General features: G+C 41.8%; 5 protein-coding genes across 5 annotated transcripts; 1 reads left to right on the top strand and 4 right to left on the bottom strand.

Annotated features, from left to right (window-relative positions):
* Positions 1 to 2,278: 2,278 nt before the first annotated feature.
* LOC121600452 (zinc metalloproteinase nas-15-like) lies at positions 2,279 to 3,234 on the bottom strand. The gene is made up of 2 exons (XM_041929045.1): positions 2,966 to 3,234; positions 2,279 to 2,898 (listed from the first exon to the last, which is right to left on the bottom strand). The coding sequence occupies exons 1-2, from the start codon at positions 3,213 to 3,215 to the stop codon at positions 2,369 to 2,371; spliced, it is 780 nt and encodes a 259-aa protein (XP_041784979.1). The 5' UTR covers positions 3,216 to 3,234; the 3' UTR covers positions 2,279 to 2,368.
* A 2,517-nt stretch (positions 3,235 to 5,751) lies between these two features.
* On the top strand, positions 5,752 to 11,564 carry LOC121598921 (ficolin-1-like). The gene is made up of 3 exons (XM_041926295.1): positions 5,752 to 6,600; positions 8,290 to 8,305; positions 11,329 to 11,564. The coding sequence occupies exons 1-3, from the start codon at positions 5,776 to 5,778 to the stop codon at positions 11,562 to 11,564; spliced, it is 1,077 nt and encodes a 358-aa protein (XP_041782229.1). The 5' UTR covers positions 5,752 to 5,775.
* Positions 11,565 to 11,881: 317 nt separating this feature from the next.
* LOC121599165 (seminal metalloprotease 1-like) lies at positions 11,882 to 13,185 on the bottom strand. The gene is made up of 4 exons (XM_041926728.1): positions 13,006 to 13,185; positions 12,846 to 12,945; positions 12,589 to 12,774; positions 11,882 to 12,523 (listed from the first exon to the last, which is right to left on the bottom strand). Exons 1-4 carry the CDS (start codon positions 13,006 to 13,008, stop codon positions 11,982 to 11,984), a joined length of 831 nt encoding a protein of 276 aa, XP_041782662.1. The 5' UTR covers positions 13,009 to 13,185; the 3' UTR covers positions 11,882 to 11,981.
* Positions 13,186 to 16,537: 3,352 nt separating this feature from the next.
* Positions 16,538 to 17,416, bottom strand: LOC121598922 (ryncolin-1-like). Its single transcript, XM_041926296.1, has one exon. The coding sequence runs from the start codon at positions 17,414 to 17,416 to the stop codon at positions 16,538 to 16,540; it is 879 nt and encodes a 292-aa protein (XP_041782230.1).
* A 1,498-nt stretch (positions 17,417 to 18,914) lies between these two features.
* Positions 18,915 to 20,757, bottom strand: LOC121599371 (microfibril-associated glycoprotein 4-like). The gene has a single exon (XM_041927117.1). The coding sequence runs from the start codon at positions 20,719 to 20,721 to the stop codon at positions 19,699 to 19,701; it is 1,023 nt and encodes a 340-aa protein (XP_041783051.1). The 5' UTR covers positions 20,722 to 20,757; the 3' UTR covers positions 18,915 to 19,698.
* Positions 20,758 to 21,685: the final 928 nt, after the last annotated feature.

The raw sequence follows: 21,685 nt of genomic DNA on the forward strand, positions 1-21,685 counted from the left end.
TGAACTTGTTAGGGTATCTAAAAAGTAATGGGGATGCATGAGCGCATGTGGCATGAAGTTGTAATCATTATATTGCTGAAGAGAGATACGATTCTTGTTGTTAAAATGTTCAAAAATACTCAATAACCAAGCCAGGAACAAAAATAGTAAACCAATTAGAAGCAGTAATTATTCTATCTAAGTAATGAACAACGGCACTGAGGCAATTAAGTTTTCAATGGCAGGTTAGGCAGTAAAATTTCACTACTTGTTAATTTCTGATACTTCTAAAAAATTAAGTAACTCTAAAATTATGAAAAAAAACATTAACATTCTCTTCAAAATTACTATACTACTTCATTTGGAACCTTGCAGAAACGGTATTTTGCTGATTAAGGCCATAGAGCGCGCTTGGGCTAGCTTATATAATACGCTGATGACCACCCAAAATAATCGATAGGCCTATAATAACTGATATTAAATGATTTTAGCATAATATAAGCTAATATTGACAAATTGCGAGTTCATTTTGCAATGAAATGAAGACTGTCCGACTTTCAGTGGACCGCATACATGTTGTAAGAAGAGTGTCCTCAACGACGTGTAAAGAAAATTGGTATATAATTGGTCTAGGGAATTGTCCATGGTTAGATAAAAGGTTAGATAAAGGCCGAAAAGTCAGATAAAAGGTGGAAATATGAGGTGTCCGACTTTAGATGACCACCACTGTACGTCGATAACCGCCAGACGATCTTGGAAAGAATTGCGTAAGAGTTCTTAATACCTTGGCTGATAGTGATAGTGTAAGTAAGATGGCAATGCTTTCAGACGAGGTAGAGGTTTTCCCCAGTGAAATGTGATAGGAAAGAGTGTCAGATAATTAGAGAACTTTATTATAACATGCCATAAAGATAACATGTGTGCGTCTGCTCGTCCGTAGTCCCGAGTTGCAAGTCCCGTAACGATTGCACATGGAGATTAGGATAAAGACCGTAACAGAGTTGGGAGATGTAACAAAACTGGTTATTTGGTGCAAAAGATATTCGGAAAAGGATAGGGTTGCAGACAGGTAATAAGTGGATGTTCCAAGATGCAGAAAAGATCGGGATGGAACAGGCTCGCTGGTACCTACTACCTACCAAGGTACAATCATTGTGTGCCACCTCCGAAAATCTGTCGCAAAGCCCTGTAAATGATTCAATTTAACAAGTAAGTGAAAATATGATTGTTTAATTCTGTTCAACAATTGAACAAATGTGTCTCGCATAATTTAAATGATACTAAATAATAGATTTAAGAATGTTTCAGTTCGTACGATTTTGCTATAAGCCGAACCGTCGTCTTCTAGTTTATTTTCGCCTATTGTTGCTCTCGCACCTCTTGTTATTGTTACATTAATCTAATACATAAAAAACCAACAAATGCTCTCTTTCTCTCTCTCTCTCTCTCTCTCTCTCTCTCTCTCTATCTCTCTATCTCTCTCTATATCTCTCTCTATCTCTCTCTCTCTATCTTTCTCTCTATCTCTCTCTCTCTCTCTCTCTGTCTATCTCTTCAATTCTCCAGGATGTTCGGTCCCTAGCTGCCGCTTCCCATCCATCAAATTTCCGACAGGCTCTGCTTCACCTGATCGAACCAATAACCAATAAGCTTGTTGGTGAAGCGCAGGCCTGGCATCTTCTTAACATGCTCCGCCGCGCGATTCAGTGAGCGATATATCTCACATTTCGTGTGTTCTCGAAGTTTTCTGGGGCAACAATTACACACAATTACCCTCTCGCTCTCTCCATCCCGTTTTAGAGTACATCTAGTAGTTCAATAAAGATCCTTATCATTTGGATCAAGCGTGTGTACATCCGGGACACTAATGGATTAATATAAATGGGGTACCACACGTTGTTGTTGCTGCGTGAACCCGGTTCCTTATTCTGTTACACTTTGTAGAGCTAGGTCCAGATGTGATTGGGCTAGACAAGCTATCGGTGACATATCTATCACAATTCTCGTTTAAGATACGAGATTTGCAAGTTTAGCGGGGCTTCAAGCCACGCCTTCAGCGGTTGGCAAGGAAGCGGGCAAATCTTAGCTGGCTTTGGAATGATTTCATACGTGCGACATCTATCTTCATTAAGTTGGTCGAAGTCAAGCTCTAGTAATTTTTGAAATTGTGTGCGATTTATATGTTTCATTAAATTTGTACAGTGTTTTATTCACAATATCTTCTAGTTCACTCCTATTACACCTTACTATAATCATAGCTATTTTCCTATGTTTTCGACCGAAACGCGCATAACAAGGGCAGCTGCTCTTGCAATGTTACCCGTAATATACGAACAACAAGGCTTCAGGCATGAATAATACACATCCTTGCGAATACTCCCGCCAGTGCTCAGCACCCGTACATATTTTGAATCCGCTGTATATCGCCCGTACTCATCGCGACCCGCTGTCCGATCGCCACGTTTGCCACCTTCGGTACGACCGTCGGCAGTCCGTTCGCACTGAACGCGTGCGTATTGTAGTGCATCACGCTACCATAGTCATACCCGACACCGTAATTGATAATGCGATCCGTGCCGTACGACTGGAAGTTACCCTCCCGCCCCGGTACAATGTTCTGCCAGAGGATGTCCACGTACAGGTCGCGTTCGGTCGCGCTTTGCATGTGGTAGAATCCGAGTGCGTGAATTAGCTCGTGCACAATCGTACCTTGCGTGAAGCATCCCGTCCCGACGCTGCTCGGTTGTAGGCGCAGTGCCTGCGCACCGCGAATACGTCCGACAAACGATGAACAGCCAGAGCCGCCACCCGCAATGCGCACGTAATCCGCAGTCGTGGCAGTGGCTGGGACAAACCGTACGCAGGTGTGCTGTTCGATAGTACGCATTGCCGTCGTGATGGCGGTCGTCTGTTCGAGTGCTGTCGATAGACGGGGTTTATGTTATATAGAGGGAAAGATTGCAACAACATCTCGAAAGACACTTACTAAAATCGGTGGACACTATTTCGTACGGCACGGTACGGTCGGGCCAGATAAACGTGGGAAGGTACATGCCAGTACGCTTCCGCATCTCTTTCTGCTGCTCGTCCGACAGCAGTATGTCACCCTCGAAATTGTCACCCGTCTGGTCGGCCGGTTGGTCCGATGGTGCAGCACGCCCGAGCGGATGTGGCGTGGCGAACGGGGGAAGCAGTACGCAAAGCAGCACCAAACACGTGACACGTCGAAGAGCCATGTCGAAGTCTTTGTACTGGGCGCCGAAAGCACACTGAGCAGTTCGTTGGCTGTCGTGCTGGCATTATAATGTTTTGGAAAGCTTCACACACATGCTCTGGGCTAATCTAGTCGATAACTCACTATCTTTGATCTGTAAGAAAATTCCTACCGGGAGATTACGTCTATTGCACGTTTATTTGAATCGCTATCGAAGGTAGTTGACGTCTGTTCCTTGTCTGGCTTTGCTCTTCGCTGTACGGAAACTGACCAGTCTGGACACTGATGTGCAAACTAATAGCGGAAAGTTGCCCGCGGTTTCTGGAAACGGGTGCGAATGGGAAGAGAGGAACAGATTTTGTTGGTTTTATTCATTTATTTAATTGGGAAGCGATGCTTCAGCTGGTGTCTATTACTCTTTTTTTGTACGATGTAGTCCGGCCGGAATGGACCTCTAGAGCCTGGTGAGCTCGTTCGCTGCACAAAGTGATGACGTAGCTCATCACTGTACCAGCACCTCCATTGTCCATCCACACAGGATCCACACAAGGGCGCACAGAGGAATAACCATCTGCAAGAGTTCATGAATTAGCCACAGCGGAAAACCGCCCTGAATCTTTGCCTAATTAAAGGATTTTTATACTAATTCAACTCAGGCATTGTGTCTTATGGCGTGTTTACGTGTACTGCTATTGTCTGTGTTGACCTTTGACCCAAAAGCGTGTACGCCACTTCACAGGGACGTAAATCTGTGTTAGTAGGATCACTGGTAGTCTTTGCCTCGTTAATCTACCGTATGCGTGATAATGTTTGCATCATCGTACAAATAATGTTCTCATTTCACCTGTGCATACAATATTTTGGTTCTCTTCGGGGAGCTACAAATCGAACGATGCAAGAAAATTTTGAACTTGGTTAAGCGAAAAATTCCAACAATTTTGTTCACCGACAAGACCCGTCGATCCCGTTTTCAATTTCGGAACCGACCGATAGATTAGTTATCTTATGTTAAAAGACGTGGCCGGAGAGCACAAGAACGTGTATCTGACCAAGCATCTTGCTAGCGTTTTGGTGTTTGTGACATCCGATGCCAACAAAAAATGGACCCAGTGTTCATTCCAGAAGGTTACAAGGTCAGCTTGGAGGTCTACATCGGGATTCTAAGTAAGTACGTTCTAACGTGCATGAAAGAACAGTTCTTTCCGAAGCCAAACATAGTGTTTCAACTTGGTGGGGCCCCGTGCCACGCCTAGAACCGCACTCAGACTTATTGGCAGTCACATCTTACCATCTGGGCGAAGGATATGTGGACGCCATCCAGGCCCGATCTTAATCCGCTGGATTACTCAATATGGCGCGTCATGAAGGCCAAGGTCTGTTCTAAACACCACCCCAGTACAGCAAACCTCAGACAAACATTGACCCGGGAATAAATGGATGGAGACTAAAAGAATCTGCCGTGCAGTCCGGAGTCGTGTGGAAGTCATAATTTCAGCAAAAGGAGATTTGATCGATGATTAATGTTATGTCTTATCTTTTGGTGTTCTGCTACTTTGACACTTTATTTACACATATGAAAACATACATAATAAATAAGGGCAAAACCGCACAACACTTTAAAACGTGTACTGTGCGGACCGCGCACCAGCCGCACCGAGCGCCCCTGCCAAGAGCTCCTGCTCGATCGGCTCAGCACACACTAAGTCTCGCATGCTCTGTGTGTGCAACAGTGTGTGTGACATAGCTTAAGACTTTAAGAAACATTTCCTCTTTTGAATAAATAAAAAAAAACTAGAAAAAGAAAATTTTGAGATTTTTTTTAAATTTTGACATTACTCAATGGTACAAATATTATCACGCACGCACAGTACAGCCCGAAAATCTCTGCCATCTGTTTAATTCCTTGATATGCTAAACCTATATAGAGGAGCCGCAAACCAATGATGCCTACATAATCACCATATGCTACGAACAGCCTTATCTCTATATTCGCTTTGCTCGCCTGATGAATGATGCGGTTTGAGCTAGTCACAGGATGTTGCGGAAAGCAGTTGCGGAGACTGGCGTGCTCCTGCAGGTTGTTTATTTATTTGACTTGGGCCGATTGACTTAAATTCATCTCTTCTTCAACGAAGAAATAACAAGCAGGCTGATAAGCTTAAACGTAGCCACAGATGGGGATTCCTTTTGCCTTTCTCTGTTTTTTCTGCTTCTTTGTTGGGGGTATTTTTTAATGATTACACTCTTCACACGGTTTGTTAACGATGGACATGTGCCACATGAGTGCTAATCAGCATAAGCGTTATTTAAACATTAAGACAATCTTACAGTTACAATTAACCTCATTGACCCACGACATTTGAGATTGCAAATTGCCACAATAAATAACAGATTACAGGCGTCTTTTCCAATTTGCGTGAAATATAAAATGGTACATTAAACACGACTAAAGCGTTGCGTTAATGTAATATTGATAAGGTCTTGTTATGAGTTTGCTTCGACAGGTCACTATAAAAAGAAAGCAACCAGTATTATTGCGATTATTGTGCAGAGGCAAATGTTCAAGTTAGTTCTAATTCACGATGTGTGTTTCCAAAGCTATGGTGTACTTTCTGCTGGTAACATTAGCCACAACAAAAGTACGCTGTTTTGAGCAAAATGATACAGATTCTTCTCAGGTCAGTTGCGAAACGTATGCATCCAAGCTGATCGAGATGGAATCTGCGATGAAGAAGGATCGAGACACCATCAACCAGCAGCTATTGTATCAGAAGAGCTTGTCGGAAGAGCTACTAGTCGCCATCAGGCTCTTGAGTCAGGCAATTAGTAAGAATCTCACCACCCTGCAAACACAATCGGACAGAGCTGAGCAGCTGGATACGGTCAAGCACGACCAGATGCGGAAGGAGATTGAAACACTTGCATCAAAAGAAGATCTCGCTTGGTTCAGGACTAAATCCGGGTTATATCTTCAAAGTATCGCCGCTCGATCGTGTAAGCAGGTGCAATCGGAGCGACCGGGCAAGTACTTCATACAGCCAGCCGTGGATGCCGAACCATTCCTGGGATACTGTGCACAGACTGCGTTCGGAGGAGGTTGGCTAGTGATTCAGCATCGCTACGATGGATCGGTGGACTTTCGGCGCAACTGGACCGAGTATCGGGACGGGTTTGGAAGCATCGGGGCAGAGTTCTGGGTCGGGCTCGAGCATCTACATCGGATGACATCGGCCCGACCACACGAGCTGTTGGTGGAGCTAGAATATTTCTCAGGAAAATATGCGTATGCCCGGTATAGTAAGTTCGTGATCGACAGCGAAGCGGACCATTATGCCATAGGCAGTGGCGGGTCAAGCCTCTCCGAGGCCCTAGGCGTTATGGTAGACGGGGCCCCTTCACCAAATCCATCGCGGGGGGGGGGGGGGGGCGGGTTTGTGTTCGAATCATACACTGCAAATTTTATAAGTTTGTTGCAGTTACATTTTTTACTGATAGCTATTGAGTACTGGGCGACTTAACAACATGCCCGTCATGGGTTCAAGCCCCAACTAGACCGTGCCGCCATACGTGGGACTGACTATCCTGCTATGGGGGGGTAATCCAAAAGTCACTGAAAGCCAACCCCACAAGTGGTACAGGCAGGCCTTGACCGACAACGGTTGTTGAGCCAAAAGAAGAAGATTGAGTACTGAATATCAGTATCAATATGGTACTGAATATCAGTAAAACAAATTACTGAAAATGCAGCTATTTATTCTGCCAAAACGACATGTCTGACACTTGCTCGTGATGAACAAACATTTGATTTGGTAACCGCTTACAGACACCCCGATAAATTTTAGGTGCGTATTCGGCTTGCGGGATTAACGTTTTGGTTGACAAAAATCTTCACACCACTTTGCTGTTCTTGCTGAAATTTCATGATAACCGTGAGTGTATACCAAATCAACAAACTTGTTTCGAAAAAATACAGTTCACATCTGTATAAAACTTTATGAAAAAGAGATGAACATGAGCACAATGGACTGCCACCCGCGCATCAATAAAAACCCCAATTTCAATACTTTTTTTCGCCAATTTTCAATCGATATCAATGACTTAACAATCAGTAATATCAGAAAGGCTTTGTGGTATGTTAAAATTTTGGGTACTGTGAATACTGTTTCGAAGCGGACTTTCGACACTTGATCGTCTAGGCGATCATAAAAACCTGTAGGACGTTGGAGTTTAGAGGGCTTACCTTGGGTAGGAGGACATAAGTAAACTCCTTAAATGAGAAGTCGATAGATGATGGATGGGCTTAGTCCTATCCTGACAATCCGAACAAATCTGACCTACCATGATCGTTGTTGTTGGTTTTATCTATACTCAAAAGAAGTTAAAGGTCGGAAAGTTATCGTTTTCGCTAAGCGTAACTAGTATTTTATTGACAAGAACGATGGTTCTAAACGATATTTGCTTTCCTACTTTACAGTTTCCAGCTCGTGTTTCATAATACGGACGATTTGATTTAAATCGTCATCGTGAGCATAACATGAAAACAATATTTTGCTTTTACGTTGGTTTACCTTTACAATGAATACTGAAGTACCGTCTTTCTTCGAATTACGGCCACTTCATTTTCAATCGGTCAGAGCGATAACTTCTTGCACGCGGGAAAAACAATATTTTCATTCGAAAGTAACTGGAAATACTTTGTATTGCAGTATGTTTGTCTCAAGTAATCCACGGACCACAGGTTGGAGACCACTGCTTTAGATCAGCTGCTTTCTAAATGATCGAGCGGTGAGGGCCAGGAGAATGTATTTGTTTTAAACATACATTGTTATATTATTACAGTTAATACACAAAATGATATGATATTTATGTTATTAAACAATGCGATTGGTTATTGGTTTTCTTACATTATTATATCATTCAAGCAAGTTTCAAATTCATTTTATTAAATTACAATAACTAAAATTGATTGTAAAGATTCTTCAATTAAGAGTCTGCAGCATAGTGTGCAAAAGTCATAAAAAAATTAACACAATAAAGCAAAATCGCAATATCGCTTCTTAATGTACCCTTCCTTCCATGTTGCAATTTTTTTTCAGGAAATATCTAAAGATAGTACAAAAACCTTAACAGCTGAAAAATTATCGAGACATACTTATAATCGTTCAGTACTATTATGAGGCCACGGACAATTAAAGCCAGGTCAGACAAATTGATAGCGCATTTCTTAAAAAAAAGCTCCTAGAAAATCGTTGCATCCTTAAAAAGCAATAGAGTGTAACCATTGTTCTCGTAAAATCAGCAGTCAGGTTTTTATGGAATTATTCGTTTCTATTTTCTAATTTCTCCTCAAATTTTACCATATTGATTGGTCCGACAATCCATGTTATGGTGATCAAATTTGGAATAGTTCAACGATATGAATTGTCATATTAAAATATGTTCAGTTAATTTTTAATTAATAGGATCTTCCTATCTTTCAAAATCGCGCAAATATTTTCTCGGGCCTGACTGCATATTGTGGCGGGCCGGACTTTGCCGACAGCTTAATTAGTTCAAATTTTACGCGATCATTCATATCGATATTTCCTTTCCGTCGACCCTTCCAAATTTGACCCAAACCCTTCAACAGCTTGCCTTTCCACCATCACTTCGTCCAGTCCACAATTTTGACTGGGCCCCAAAGGTTAGCCGGGGCACGAGTTCTTAGTTTTTGCGTGATAACATAGACACAGGACAAATTAAAAAACGCACACATCGACATCGGAATCGATTCTTGAATGAAACCTCAACAGATAAAAAGAGCGTGCTTGGTGTCAGCCAATTTTTCTTGCATATTTCTACGGCTACGAACCGTTGTGTTGAGATCGGTTTCGGAGCCTTTTAATGTCGTATGTGCATGTAGTTTGCGTGAGGCATCTCTTGTAACGGATTTCGCTTTACCCAACTTGCGCGTAGCGTTCAATGCATTTGATCCAAAGCTTTGGGCCAACGATGATGAAATGATATTGTTTTGAGCTCTGGGCATGTATCGCAGCGTTCTACGCTTCCAACTAAGGTGCACATGGTAAACAAAAATATTGCACATGTTAAAAAGGCAAATGTTTTCTGCTTCTGATAGTAAAATGCTTCTAATAAGTAAAATAAATATGCCTCTGATAGGTCTGGTAGTAATAGTAAATCTGATTGTAAACATAACCCCCGGGGGGAAAATGGGGGTATATTAGGTTGACAACATCAAATGGAAGGGGCCTCTCAATCGACAGAATCATCAACGGGGCCCCCAAATGGCCGAGGCAATGGAGATTGTTCTTCGTATTATGGCTGTATGTAGATGCATCTGTAACGGTTTTTGGTCTTGTTGTATTCGCAAAAATTGAAATAGTCGATAAAAACCATATATAAATGAACATGGTCCATAGGTTCCTTGAATATTTTTATACTCTTCCCCCCTTCCTTATAACTGAAACCTTTCCCATTTCCCCTTCTCTTCGGTCCACAAACTTGATGTGTTCGATTAGGGCCAAGAATGAAAATTTTAGTTTTTGCATTAAAAGACACACACAATCCACTATCCCAGGCCAGGAATGTGAATACCATTTTTCGTGTGAAACAGCTGTCTGCTTTCGACACAAAATCGCAAAGCGGTAGCAGGGGCCCCGTATACAAAAACAAGACGGTTCATCCCAGCCAAGAGCGCACACAATGACATCGATTTAACCATTTCTCGAATGAAACCTCAACCCACTGAAGCACCGTTGACCAAACGACCTTCCTAGACTTTTTAAAGCAACGCGAGCTTGGTGTCAATTTTTCCTGCTAATTTCTCCGGCTACGAGCCGGTGTATCGAAATTTTGTTTAGGGGCCTTTAAATTTTTGTCTGTGCATGATTTGTGATTGTTGCTGTTTCAAGGGGTTTTCTATGTGGTTAAACGCAGCGCTGTTCTGCGTTCCGTGCATTGGATTTTAGCAGCAAGTGTCTCCGCGTTTTTTTGGTGAGCTCGTGCACGGACCATCCAAACCAAGACACCAAATGGACGGGGCCCCTTATTGATGGGGCCTCCTTACCGACGGGGGCCCTTACCGACGGGGCCCCTTCATCGAAGAGTCCACATAATCGTTGGGGCCCCGTAAACCACCTTTGAGTTTTGGCTTCAGTATAGCTGTAACGGTTTTTTATTTTGTCTTCACACAAAAAGTTGTATGTTAATAGTGATAAAACATCGTTTTAATATTAACATGGCCCAGTTCCTTTTTGGACATATGAATACCACCCCTTCCCAGTTTCCCCTATTTGTCAGTTGACCACAAAAGTTGAGTGAGACCCCGCGTGAAAATTTAAGGTTTTTCGTTAAAAGCAGGCACGCTCCACGATCTCAGGCTTGAGATGTGAATACCATTTTTCGCGTGAAAACAGCTGTCTGTTTTCGGCACACATCTGCAAAACAAGTATAGGGGGCCCCAGACAAGCGCAGGCACGTTTCATCCCAGCCAAATTGAAAAGCGCACACATCGATATCGATGGAATCGTTTCTCGAATGAAACCTCTACCCACTGGTGCACCGTTGCTTGCTTGATGTTAGTCAATTTTTCCTGCTATTGATGTTGTGTTTCGGGGTCTTTAAATTTTTGCTTGGGTGTGTTGTATGCCTGTGTTGTGTAACGGGTTTTCAGTGGTAGTTAAGCGCAGCGTTCTGTGCATTCCATTTTAGCAGCAAGTTGCTCTGCGTGGTTTTGGGTTTGAGTGTCTCGTGCACAGGCCACCCACACCAGCAAAAATTGACGGTTTCTCGCTCTGTCCAATACTTTGCGACAACGATGATGAGGTATTGATTTGAGCTGTGCGCGCGTGTCGCAGCGTTCTTCGCTTGCGACTTTGATGCAAGTATTGGCAGATTTCTTAGAACATTTAATGTGCTGCTTTGAGTAGTATGGGGCCCCGGTATTCCGGTTCGGGGCCCTCGACAAAATACAGTGAGTGAAGCGATGGGAAAAATGAGTCTTTTTGAAATAGATGGTAAAAGTCCCATTCAGAGGGGGGGGGGGGGTATAATCGATACGAAGTCGAACATCCACAATGACGGGGCCCCTGGCGGCCGCCCAGTCCGCCCACCGTTTAACGCGCCACTGGCCATAGGAGAACTGCGTTTGCCTTCGGGAACGGCCGCAGACGCAGTGCGTTTGCGCCAAGGCATGAAGTTTTCGACGATCGATCGAAACCATGATGGCAGTGCTGATTATAACTGTGCCTCTGATGTCCAGGCAGCATGGTGGTACCGTGAATGTTACGATTCCAATATTAATGGAATTTATAGGGTGGATCGGGATGAAAGTGGTTTATATTATACGCGAATGTTGATACGCGAGACTTAACGTTAAATCTTGAGTAATGAAACAGAATCGATTGAGCATTCATTGGAGTTCAACATTAAATGTAAACCAAAAATCAAAATCCAACAGCTAGCATGCGTGCAGAAAACAATTGTTAAGCACTGTTGCTTAGCTTGCTCTGACTTAGAGCTCTCTGCCATTTATGTGAAAAATTTGCCTAACTTTAGGCGATTGTACTAATATGTATATTAGACTTGTACTAATACGCGAAAATTTTTAGAACATCGAAAGCTAAATTTGAGCTCTTAAAAAGATATGATATTGCCATACAAGAAAGAACTATTGCGTACAACTTCAAATTTAATATCAGTTTCGAATATCATTTATTGCTCCATTACTTAAACAGTCTTTCTCCATTAACATCACGAAACGTTTGGAACAGCACTTCCTCTGGAAGTGTTAAACCTTGCCGAGACAACCGTACATCCAGTTCAGCTTGGAGATGTCACGTTCGCTCATGCTGAGGCGCTGCCCGATCGTTGCGTTCGGATCCTTCGGTATGATCGTGCGCTGGCCGTTCACGGAGAAAGCCGTCGCACCGTAGTGCATCACGCTGCCGTAATCGTACTGCACGTTGAAATCCGTCACCACGCTGCTGCTGTAGATGTTGAAGTTGTTCTCCGTGCCCTTCTGAATGTTGTCCCAGATGATGTCGACGAACTCGTCGCGATCGCTGGCGCTCTGTTGATGGTAGAATCCGAGCGCGTGCAGAAACTCGTGCACCACCGTCCCGATGCGGAAGCAACCCTGCCCAGGGACGTTTGGCGCCAGGTTAAGGTTTTGGGCGCGGCCCGTGTACCCAACCGACGAGTAGCAGCCCGAATCGGATCCGATGACGCGAATGTAGGCGGGCGCATCGGAAGACACGCGATGGAACCGAAGGCATGACTGGCTCTGGAGTAGTCGGACGCCCAGCTCGATGTGGTCGATCTGTGCCTGAGCTGAAAGTAGGACGCAAAGGTGTCAGGAAGGAGTGCTATTACAAAAAAAAGATGCAAATACTCACTGAAGTCAGGCTCGTGGATGTAGTAGTACACGGTACGGTCTGGCCAGCGACGATTTTGGGCAATCAAACCGTTGCGCCGGTTGCGCACTATATCCATCTGCTCGTCGTCCAGCACCATGTCACCCTCGAACTGACCACTTAACTCCTCGGCAAGCTCATCCGGTCTGAGGTGAGCCAATCGTTCCACTGGAGAGAAATGGGGGAGAAGATGTTAACGTGTTGCTCGGGATGGATATCTTACCAAAGAACAATCGTACCATTCTCGGGAGTGTTGGGCACTGCCTTTCCTCCCGTCGGCAAGCAGTTGATTGATGCTGCAAGCACTAGCAAAGCACTGGACGCCAACAAAACAGCTCTCTAAAAGAAATCACTTTCTAATAAGTGTGTTTTTAAACGATTCTAACCTACAATTCTTACCATTTTGAACTCCGCTCGGTTCTACGGGTTGTCGCCTGCGAACGATGAACAACTACGCGAGACTGATGGCTAACGAATGCCACGGCCTATCCAGCAATCTTACGGCTTAACCGCACGATACAGCTTGATTTATATCACCAATCTGGTCCACCTTCGATGATGACAGATCCGATGTCCGATAGAGGGTGGTCAATGGACGAACGTGAACGGACGCATTTTAGCAAGGTTTCGTTCCCCGTTGCAGGGCAATACAATGGGCAATTAGGCTGCCCCATTCTACCAGGTCATCCACTGGTCAAACGATAAGATTAGTGAAGGTTGGTGGAAAAGATTTTTGCTACAAATCGGAGGTTCGTGAGCGATAATCTGCCCGATTTTACACACGTTTCAGGTGCAGAAATGTATGACGGGAGGAGTGTAGGACACTTTAGTGCGTAAACGTGTATTAAATTGTAAACAAATGCGTCACTTGGTAATTATTCTCCCACTTAACCTATTTCAAAGAGCGCAAAGCAGAGGCGGATCATCCATAGAGCTGACTAAGGCGTCGAGCGAAACTGATATCTTATCTCGCAAAAAGTTGTTATACGCTCCTACAAATTTTGAGATTGTTTTTGAAATATCGAAAACTTAATAACTTTTCAATCCAAATCCAATCATTTTTGCAGTCACACAGGGCTTATACAGGCTCTTGGAGATTCATTCAGAATCATAACATAGCTCTGCCTTGGTTGAACAGTGTAGATTGATAGTACATATGGCGAACGTTTGTGCTGTATTTGTTGGTAACATATCTGCTTTACAGAACTAATTATAATACACGCTATCAGCTATCAGACACATTGTAACACACTTCGGAAAGCCAAACCACATCATTGTAACACATTTATTATAACACACTCAGTAAATCAAAGCATACCATAACAACACACCCTGAAGAGTTCAGGCCATACCGGTCATATAAAAACAATTGTGATACACTTATTAAAAACACTTAAAACATGTAAGTTAAAACGGGGCAAAATGGCTCTATTAAGGATTTTGGTCCATGTATTATTGGTTTAACCACTTTACATGTTTTTTTTGTTTTTTTTTTATGGCAATCGATACTTCAACGTCTTATTCATGAAAAACATTCAGAAGTTGATGCATTAATATCAAAAAGATATGTTTAGGATGAATTTTAAAAATCATCGTCAATCGTCGTTAAATGTCGTTGCTATGGGGTAAAACGGTCAAAACACATCAAAACAAAGGGGCAAAATGGACCCTACATTGTACGTAAGGCTTTTGTTTAAGCTTTTGCATCTTCGTAGACATGTGAGAGTTGAAATTTAAGTTTGGTATTTAGGTGTTTTGTTGTATAATTTAGTCAAATGCTGGAATATTTCAATAATTCACGTGTTGTCAGTAATTTTTCTTTCCGATATAGTACATACAGCAAAGTTTTATTTCAGTTAAGCTAGTATTGTATTGTACCGAACTTAGCTTATACCACAGCCGCATCATGTTGCTCGTGTCAAAACATACCGACAATTTTGCCCCAAGTGAAACATTATACAAAACTTCAACTTTAAAAACTTTACATTTAATTAAAATGTTATCTTGTTTCGTAAATGATAGATAAATATCATGTGCCTGGAAACACATTTTCTAATTATATATGTATTTGATGTGTAATTATGTATTTTATGTTTTTCAATCATTCGAAGTCATTATAAACGTATTAACTTGCCAATAACGTAGGTGACTATTTAACCTCATCTAACCATTTTGCCCCAGGTTCCCCTACGTACGATCATCATATTACATGGCGACCGTAACTATCTTCGAACTCATAACAGTAGCAATAATAACACACCACAGCAACTAAATATACAGTGAAATCTCTATAAGGTGAATCTTGAAGGGACCGTCAGCTTAGAGAGATATTCATGTTGAGGAAAACTAATGAAAGTGCTGTTATGAAGTATCCAAGAAACCACGAGAAAAACCTGGCATCCTTGGACCAACATTTTTGTGAACTGTTTTTCAAATTTATCTAAGAGATTTTGGGCTTTCAAATTGCATATGCAACTTAGAGAATATTCGCCTTAGGCAGATATTCACGTTGAAGAGACATACAATGTTTGGAATATGCCGGACCGTAAAAATGTTCATCTTAAAGAAACAATTTATCTTGAAGAGACTATATTTTGGAAAGATTTCAATGTACAGTCTGTTCCCGAGTTACGCGGTTCTCGACTTACGCGGATTCGGAGATACGCGGTTTTCTAAATTTGACAGATCAAATGTCAATTCAGTACAATTTGCTCCAAGAATTGTCCACTGCAGTATAAATTGCATGTTTTCTATTAAATTTAATTCACTTACAAGCGATAAATATCAGAATATGCAGCACGAATCGCATTAAATAAATGATAGAGTGTATAAAAATACTAATTTGAGTACAAATTCCGAGTAAGCAATTGTATTTTGGGCGGAATTCGACTTACACGGATATTCGAGTTAGAGAGCGGTACTTGTTCCGACGCAATGCGTTGCGATTTCGGCAAAATGTATGGGATTTTGCAGACGCATGCGTTAACGACGCACGACGCAGCGTCAAAGTGGAAAAATATATATTTCGACGCACGTCGTGATGCGTCTGTCAAAGTGATTTAACCATATCGAGCGAAATTCGATATATTTTCATGTTAAATTGTTTCGATCGCAGTTTTACGTGTAACTGGACTACTAAATAATTTTATAAACAAAACAAAATGAATGTATAGAAAGTAATTTTGTAGTTGCTGCAAAACAGGTGTGTGTGGGTCAGTACCAATATGCAATAAAAAAGCGTAAACATGCTTTGAACTGTTTTGGACACAACTGGAAAGGATGTCACAGTTGTTATTTGATTACTTCTGAACTTACAAATAAGAGACATTATTGCTGTTTGTTCATGTTTTTCTTTGTAAAATGTGTTGACACATCCATGCAGAACGCAACGAATAGATACCAGCTTGCGTCACGATATACGTTGCGATACGCTGCGTCAGAACAAGTACCAAGCCCTTACGCGGATTCCTCGAGAACGCACAAACCGCGTAACTCGAGAACAGACTGTATTACACATAAAGATGCAAGCCTCTTTTTGCTATCTGTAATGTGATTTATGCAGGGAAATTCCATTCAATTGAATTGAATGCCAGGAAGCGCGCTAGAATGGATCGTGTGCATAATCGTGCAATTTTATAATCAATACATCCATGTGAAACGAGACACCACTACCGGCTTCGAACGCTCCGGTTCTATTCTTATCGCCATAGGTCAGCTTGGAAATATAAGATTAGTGTAATGTTACAATTGACTGGTCATCTGTTCAGCCGCGGTAGTCAGTGATAACGCTTACTAATGACCATGCATTTGAAAAATAACAAACGTTTTATGATTATCGTTGCAATCAATTGTGCCAGTATCTCTGTCCTCATAATCCACATTAATGCTTTATTAACTTCTTTTATTGATACAAATAACAAACAGGTGCGCTTTAAGTTTCACGAATCATCATTCTTGTGTATGCCATACCTATGAAGTTTCTTTTTGACCAGTGTATGGCTACTTTGCTAACACTATTCATATACACTCCATTTGGATTGGAATGACCACATTTGTAGTACCACCATGCTCCCTTCCACACCTTCGCACAACTTTCATCACTTTTATCCTTGTCCCGATCCATCGTTGAAAACTTCTCACCTTTGTGTACGCCTAATGCATCATCTGCCGTTCCTGAGTAAGATCCTACTTTAAGAAGATATGGTTCCAACTCACTGCCTATCTTGAACTCATTATACCGAGCATACATGTAGCTGCCATTAAAATGCTTCAGCTCCACCAACAGCTCGTGTGGTCGGGCCGATGTCATCCGATGCAAATGCTCCAACCCGAGCCAAAACTCTCCATCTACACTTCCGAACCCATTCCGATACTCGGTCCAGTTGCGGTAAAAGTCAACCGATCCATCGTAATGGTACTGGAACACTAACCAACCTCCTCTGAAGGCAGTCTGTTCGCAGTATCCCAGAAATGGTTCATCCTTCTCGGTTGGTTGTAAAATGTACCTGCCCGACTCCTTTGAGGGCTCTTCCTTGCACGGCCGTGACGAAATGCTCTGCAGATACAAGCCTGAACTGACTCTAAACCGAGCTAGATCATTCTTTGAGACGAGCTTTTGAATCTCCTGTTTCATCTTTTTTCGCTTAGTGTGGACTGTTTGCTCAGTGAGCATTTGGTTCAGCTGAGTCTTCACATTGGTGAGACTTGGTTCATCGTTTTTTTCCAGCTGACTTATGCTACGAGTGACGCCAGCCTGTTTCTGACCAACGTTTTCTCGATCCGGCTTCATTGCAGCTTCCATTTCGTTCATCTTGTCCTGTAAATGTTCTAGCTTCGTAACTAGTATCTCAAATGCAAATCCGGAGAGCGTACTATCTCGGACATTTCGATCGACACCGCGCACTTTGGCTATTGAAAACAACGCCAACAGTAAGACGACACTCACTTTTGCAACGTACATGGCGAATAGACACCAACCACTCTGCTAGTAAAGAATGATACTGAGCTGGTGCTACTAATGCAGCTCTCTTTTATAATAGGATAGTAGTATAGAATAAGCCGGTCTCATGGTACAGTCGTCAACTCGTACGACTTAACAACATGCCCGTCATGGGTTCAAGCCCCAAATAGACCGTGCCGCCATACATAGGACTGACTATCCTGCTATGGGGGGAAAATCAATAAGTCACTGAAAGCCAACCCCACAAGTGGGTGGGCAGGCCTTGATCGGCATCGGTTGTTGAGCCAAAGAAGAAGAAGAAGTATAGAACAACTTTCTGCAAAGCAAAAGCAAGGGAGCTTATCAGCATTGAAATGAAGAAATGTATTTTTATAACTCGCTGATAGCATTAAAACTTAATATTATTATTGAGATTGTTCCGTTAATAATAATTGAATAATCTCTTAAAGCCACTAACCAAACATATATGTTTATATGAATATATGATACATATAAAGGATGGGAATCCCAACAGCGGTAGCAGTGCTTGTTTTTTTGTTGTTGTAAATTTTGTTTACAACTTTTGAATACTTGTACATTCTTCCACCATAACAATTCTGGAACACTAAACAATTTTCTCCCAAAGCAGTTTGTTCGCAATGTCACAGAAATGGTTAATAATTCTCGGTAAGCTGTATCAATTTGTTACCACATTTGTTTTAGTTTGGCGTCTTTTTTTGTCAAATACAGTCATTATCCGATATACGCTATCGTACGGGACCGAGCGCAATAGCGTATCTCGAGTTTTCGCGTATAGCGGATTTGTATGGAAAAATAGTTTACACTACCAGTTCGAGGGTTGAAAAATATCGCCACAGAGTTTTGCATTAAATTTTTTTTGTTGTAAAACAGGTATCTTTTGCACAAATTCAATGCAAAATGCAAAAAGAACATTAAAAAAATCCAAAAAGAGCATAAAATATTTCAAAGTATTAAAATATTTGCAAAAAACACATGGAGCTGTCAAATTTAGAGCAATCGCGTACATCGCGTAATTCGCGTATATCGAGTATCGCGTACTGCGGATAATTGCTGTATAAGACTGCGTTAATACGGCCGAAACCGTAATAATGTGAATTTAAAAATACCACTTCTTTCTAAACAATGTGGGAGAAAGCGTTGATTTTTACGCAACGAAAATTAAGTGTTACACACAGTGCTGATTTTAGTGAATTTTGCCTTATCATATGTCGCTCAATGCTATGCGTTGAAGAGTGCAATATAAGCACCAACTTCTATACGCCTTGTTCTTAACAGCTGCGGCTCAAGTTGATGGTGGTAAAAATAATCAATTACACTACGGATAGTTTATTCTCGGTAAAACAAGAGTGTGTGCAGACAGTAGTCCGATACGATACAATAACGTTTTTCAGGAGGAGCGGTTTTGCATAAGATGTTTTCAATTGTGTCTCGATCAAATATTGGTTTGGTAATTTTGTGCCGTCGACTTGTTAACAAACCTTTCATCGTCACCTTTAACATAATACATTTTCCTTTTGCCAACTTCCTGTTACGACTTCGTATGTATTCCAATTATTCCTTTAACTTAACGTAACTTGTAGCGATAAAAACTTAACTTATCGATGATCGGTGCATTGGAAAAAAAGCGTCTAAGGCCGCGGGGCCACGGGGCTTTCTCAAGCTGAGAAAACATTCTCAAGCACTCATTTAAGTTTCTAAAGCACTCAAAACTTGTTCTCAGGCGCGAGCCCGTGGCCGTCGTCTATTTTTCTCACTCTGAGAAACTGATATAGCCACTCAAGCTTTGTTTGAAGCTTTAAATAGAAAATATGTATTAATCGCATTTTTTTTTTAACTTTTTTAATTATAAACATTGAATACATTGTCCAAAGTGATTACCGAAAAACGAATAGCACAATTGCTCCTATTTCAATAAGCCAATCGCTGCATCCTCATCTTTCTCAAAGATTCTCAAAGATTCTCAAAACCGATTTTGTTCCGATTCGACAAACGCTGAGAACGAGGGTTTCTCAAAAGCACTCATGAGTGCTTGATAAAATGAGCGTTGAGAATACCCATTGCCCCGCGGCCTAAAACGTTCTAGTCTCGGAATGGATGCTTGTAACTAACCGTTACTTCTCGCGAATCGACATTCTTGAGTATGCCATTCCCATAAAATTGGTTTTATACCAATGCATGGATGTTTGATCATTACCATTTTTAAAACCTCCATTAAGATTAGCAAACCCGCATGTATGGTACCACCATGCTCCTTTCCATACCTTAGCACAACTTTCATCACTTTTATCATTGTCCCGATCCTTGGTCGAAAACTTCATGCCCTTGTGGATGCTAATTGAGTCGCCGGCTGTTCCGGTGTACGATCCTAGCCTCGCCAGCGGATATTGATCCTTCTCATTGCCAATCTCAAATTCATCATACCGTGCGTACATATAGCTGCCATTAAAATGTTTCAGCTCCACCAAAAGCTCGTGCTTCCGAGCCGCCGTCAAACGGTGTAACTGCTCCAGCCCGAGCCAAAACTCTCCATCCATGCTGCCAAACCCGTGTCGATACTCGGTCCAGTTACGGTAAAAGTCGACGGATCCATCGTAACGATACTGGAACACTAACCAACCTCCTCCGAACGTAGTCTGTTCACAATATCCCAGGAAAGGTTCATCGTTTTGAGTAGGTTGTATCAAAAACTCTCCTGTGCGATTCGATGGCTCTTCCTTGCACGATCGAGTCGAAATACTGCGAAAATATAAGGCTGGATCTATCTTGAACAGGGCAAGATCTTCCTTCGATGCCAGGTTTTGAATTTCCTTCCTGCTCTGTTCCTGAGTAGTGCTGGCTATTTGCTCAATGACCATTTTATTGGACTGATTCTGTAGGGTGGTCAGCTTGTCGAATATAGCATGCTGTAGTAGATTCAACTCATCAGGTAGCTTTCTCTCAGTAGTGGCTCGTTCTTCCTTCATTGCTAATTTTATCTCGGTCAGCGTTTTCTGAAGATCATCCAGCCTGGCTGCTATCAGCTGATACTCAGCACCGATGAACGATGAATTAGGAATATTTTGTTCAGCACCATCGACTTTAGAGATACATATAATGACCACAACACAGTAAAGAAAGACGCGATAAACCTTCATTTCGCGAACTAAGAGTTAATAACTAAGCATCGGAGCACTGGGTGACACTGATTTAGAATAAAGGTTATTGCAGTTCGTTTTTATAGAGGCCAAATGGAGTAGAGGAGAAAAATAAGAGAGAAAAAAAAAGATAAGCTAATCAATGTTAAAAACCAAGCCATTTGAAACATTTTTAATAAGGTGTTATCCATCAATTACGTAACGAAAAATTCTAAAGTTATTTGCCAAATCGAACATGTCAAATCCAATAGCTTAAGACGCAGACTCCCAACCAGCAAAACCGAAGCTATGGGAAAACTTTCCGCCAAAGCGAGAGAGCATGTCCTTTCACCATAGATTTTGAACGACATAACGCCGCTCGTGTAACTTGGCAAGACATGATGGACGAAAAACGGGAGAAGGGGAAACCGATATCCATCTCAAAACTCAACAAGCTTTTTCATGATTTTGTATGACTTCGGCTGTTTTGGACCGTACGTGTGGATGTAGACATTCGGCTGTTTGGTACATAAAAAGAAGCGAAATCCTATTTAGGCCGGCATAACGGCAAAGGTTGTGATGTCACAAAGAAGAATCCTCGTTTGTTACTCATTTGTTATTAAAAAAAAAAAGATTTTTTTGCGTTACGTAACAAAAGTTAATCTCCTCCTCTCCCCTATGTAATAAATCGTAACGTTTGACGACATCTCATCCCCCTCTAATAGCGTTACGTAAATGAGGGATGACGCCTAATGTGTAAACCACGCACTGCATGTAATGCAGTTCAGTAAAATGATTAAAGTACACCCTATTAGTCATCTTCACTAGACTTGGGTTATGGTTTTCAAAGATATCGCGTTCATTTACAACTCGTGGCTAGTCCACCAGCATCAATGTTTTTTCTTGCATAACCTTTTTTTCTTATTTTACAACACCCAGTTACTGGGAACAGATAAGATGAAGGCAGCATAGCACTTGGTGTTGA

Source organism: Anopheles merus, chromosome 3L (assembly GCF_017562075.2).
Source record: "Anopheles merus strain MAF chromosome 3L, AmerM5.1, whole genome shotgun sequence".
Classification (NCBI taxonomy): domain Eukaryota; kingdom Metazoa; phylum Arthropoda; class Insecta; order Diptera; family Culicidae; genus Anopheles; species Anopheles merus.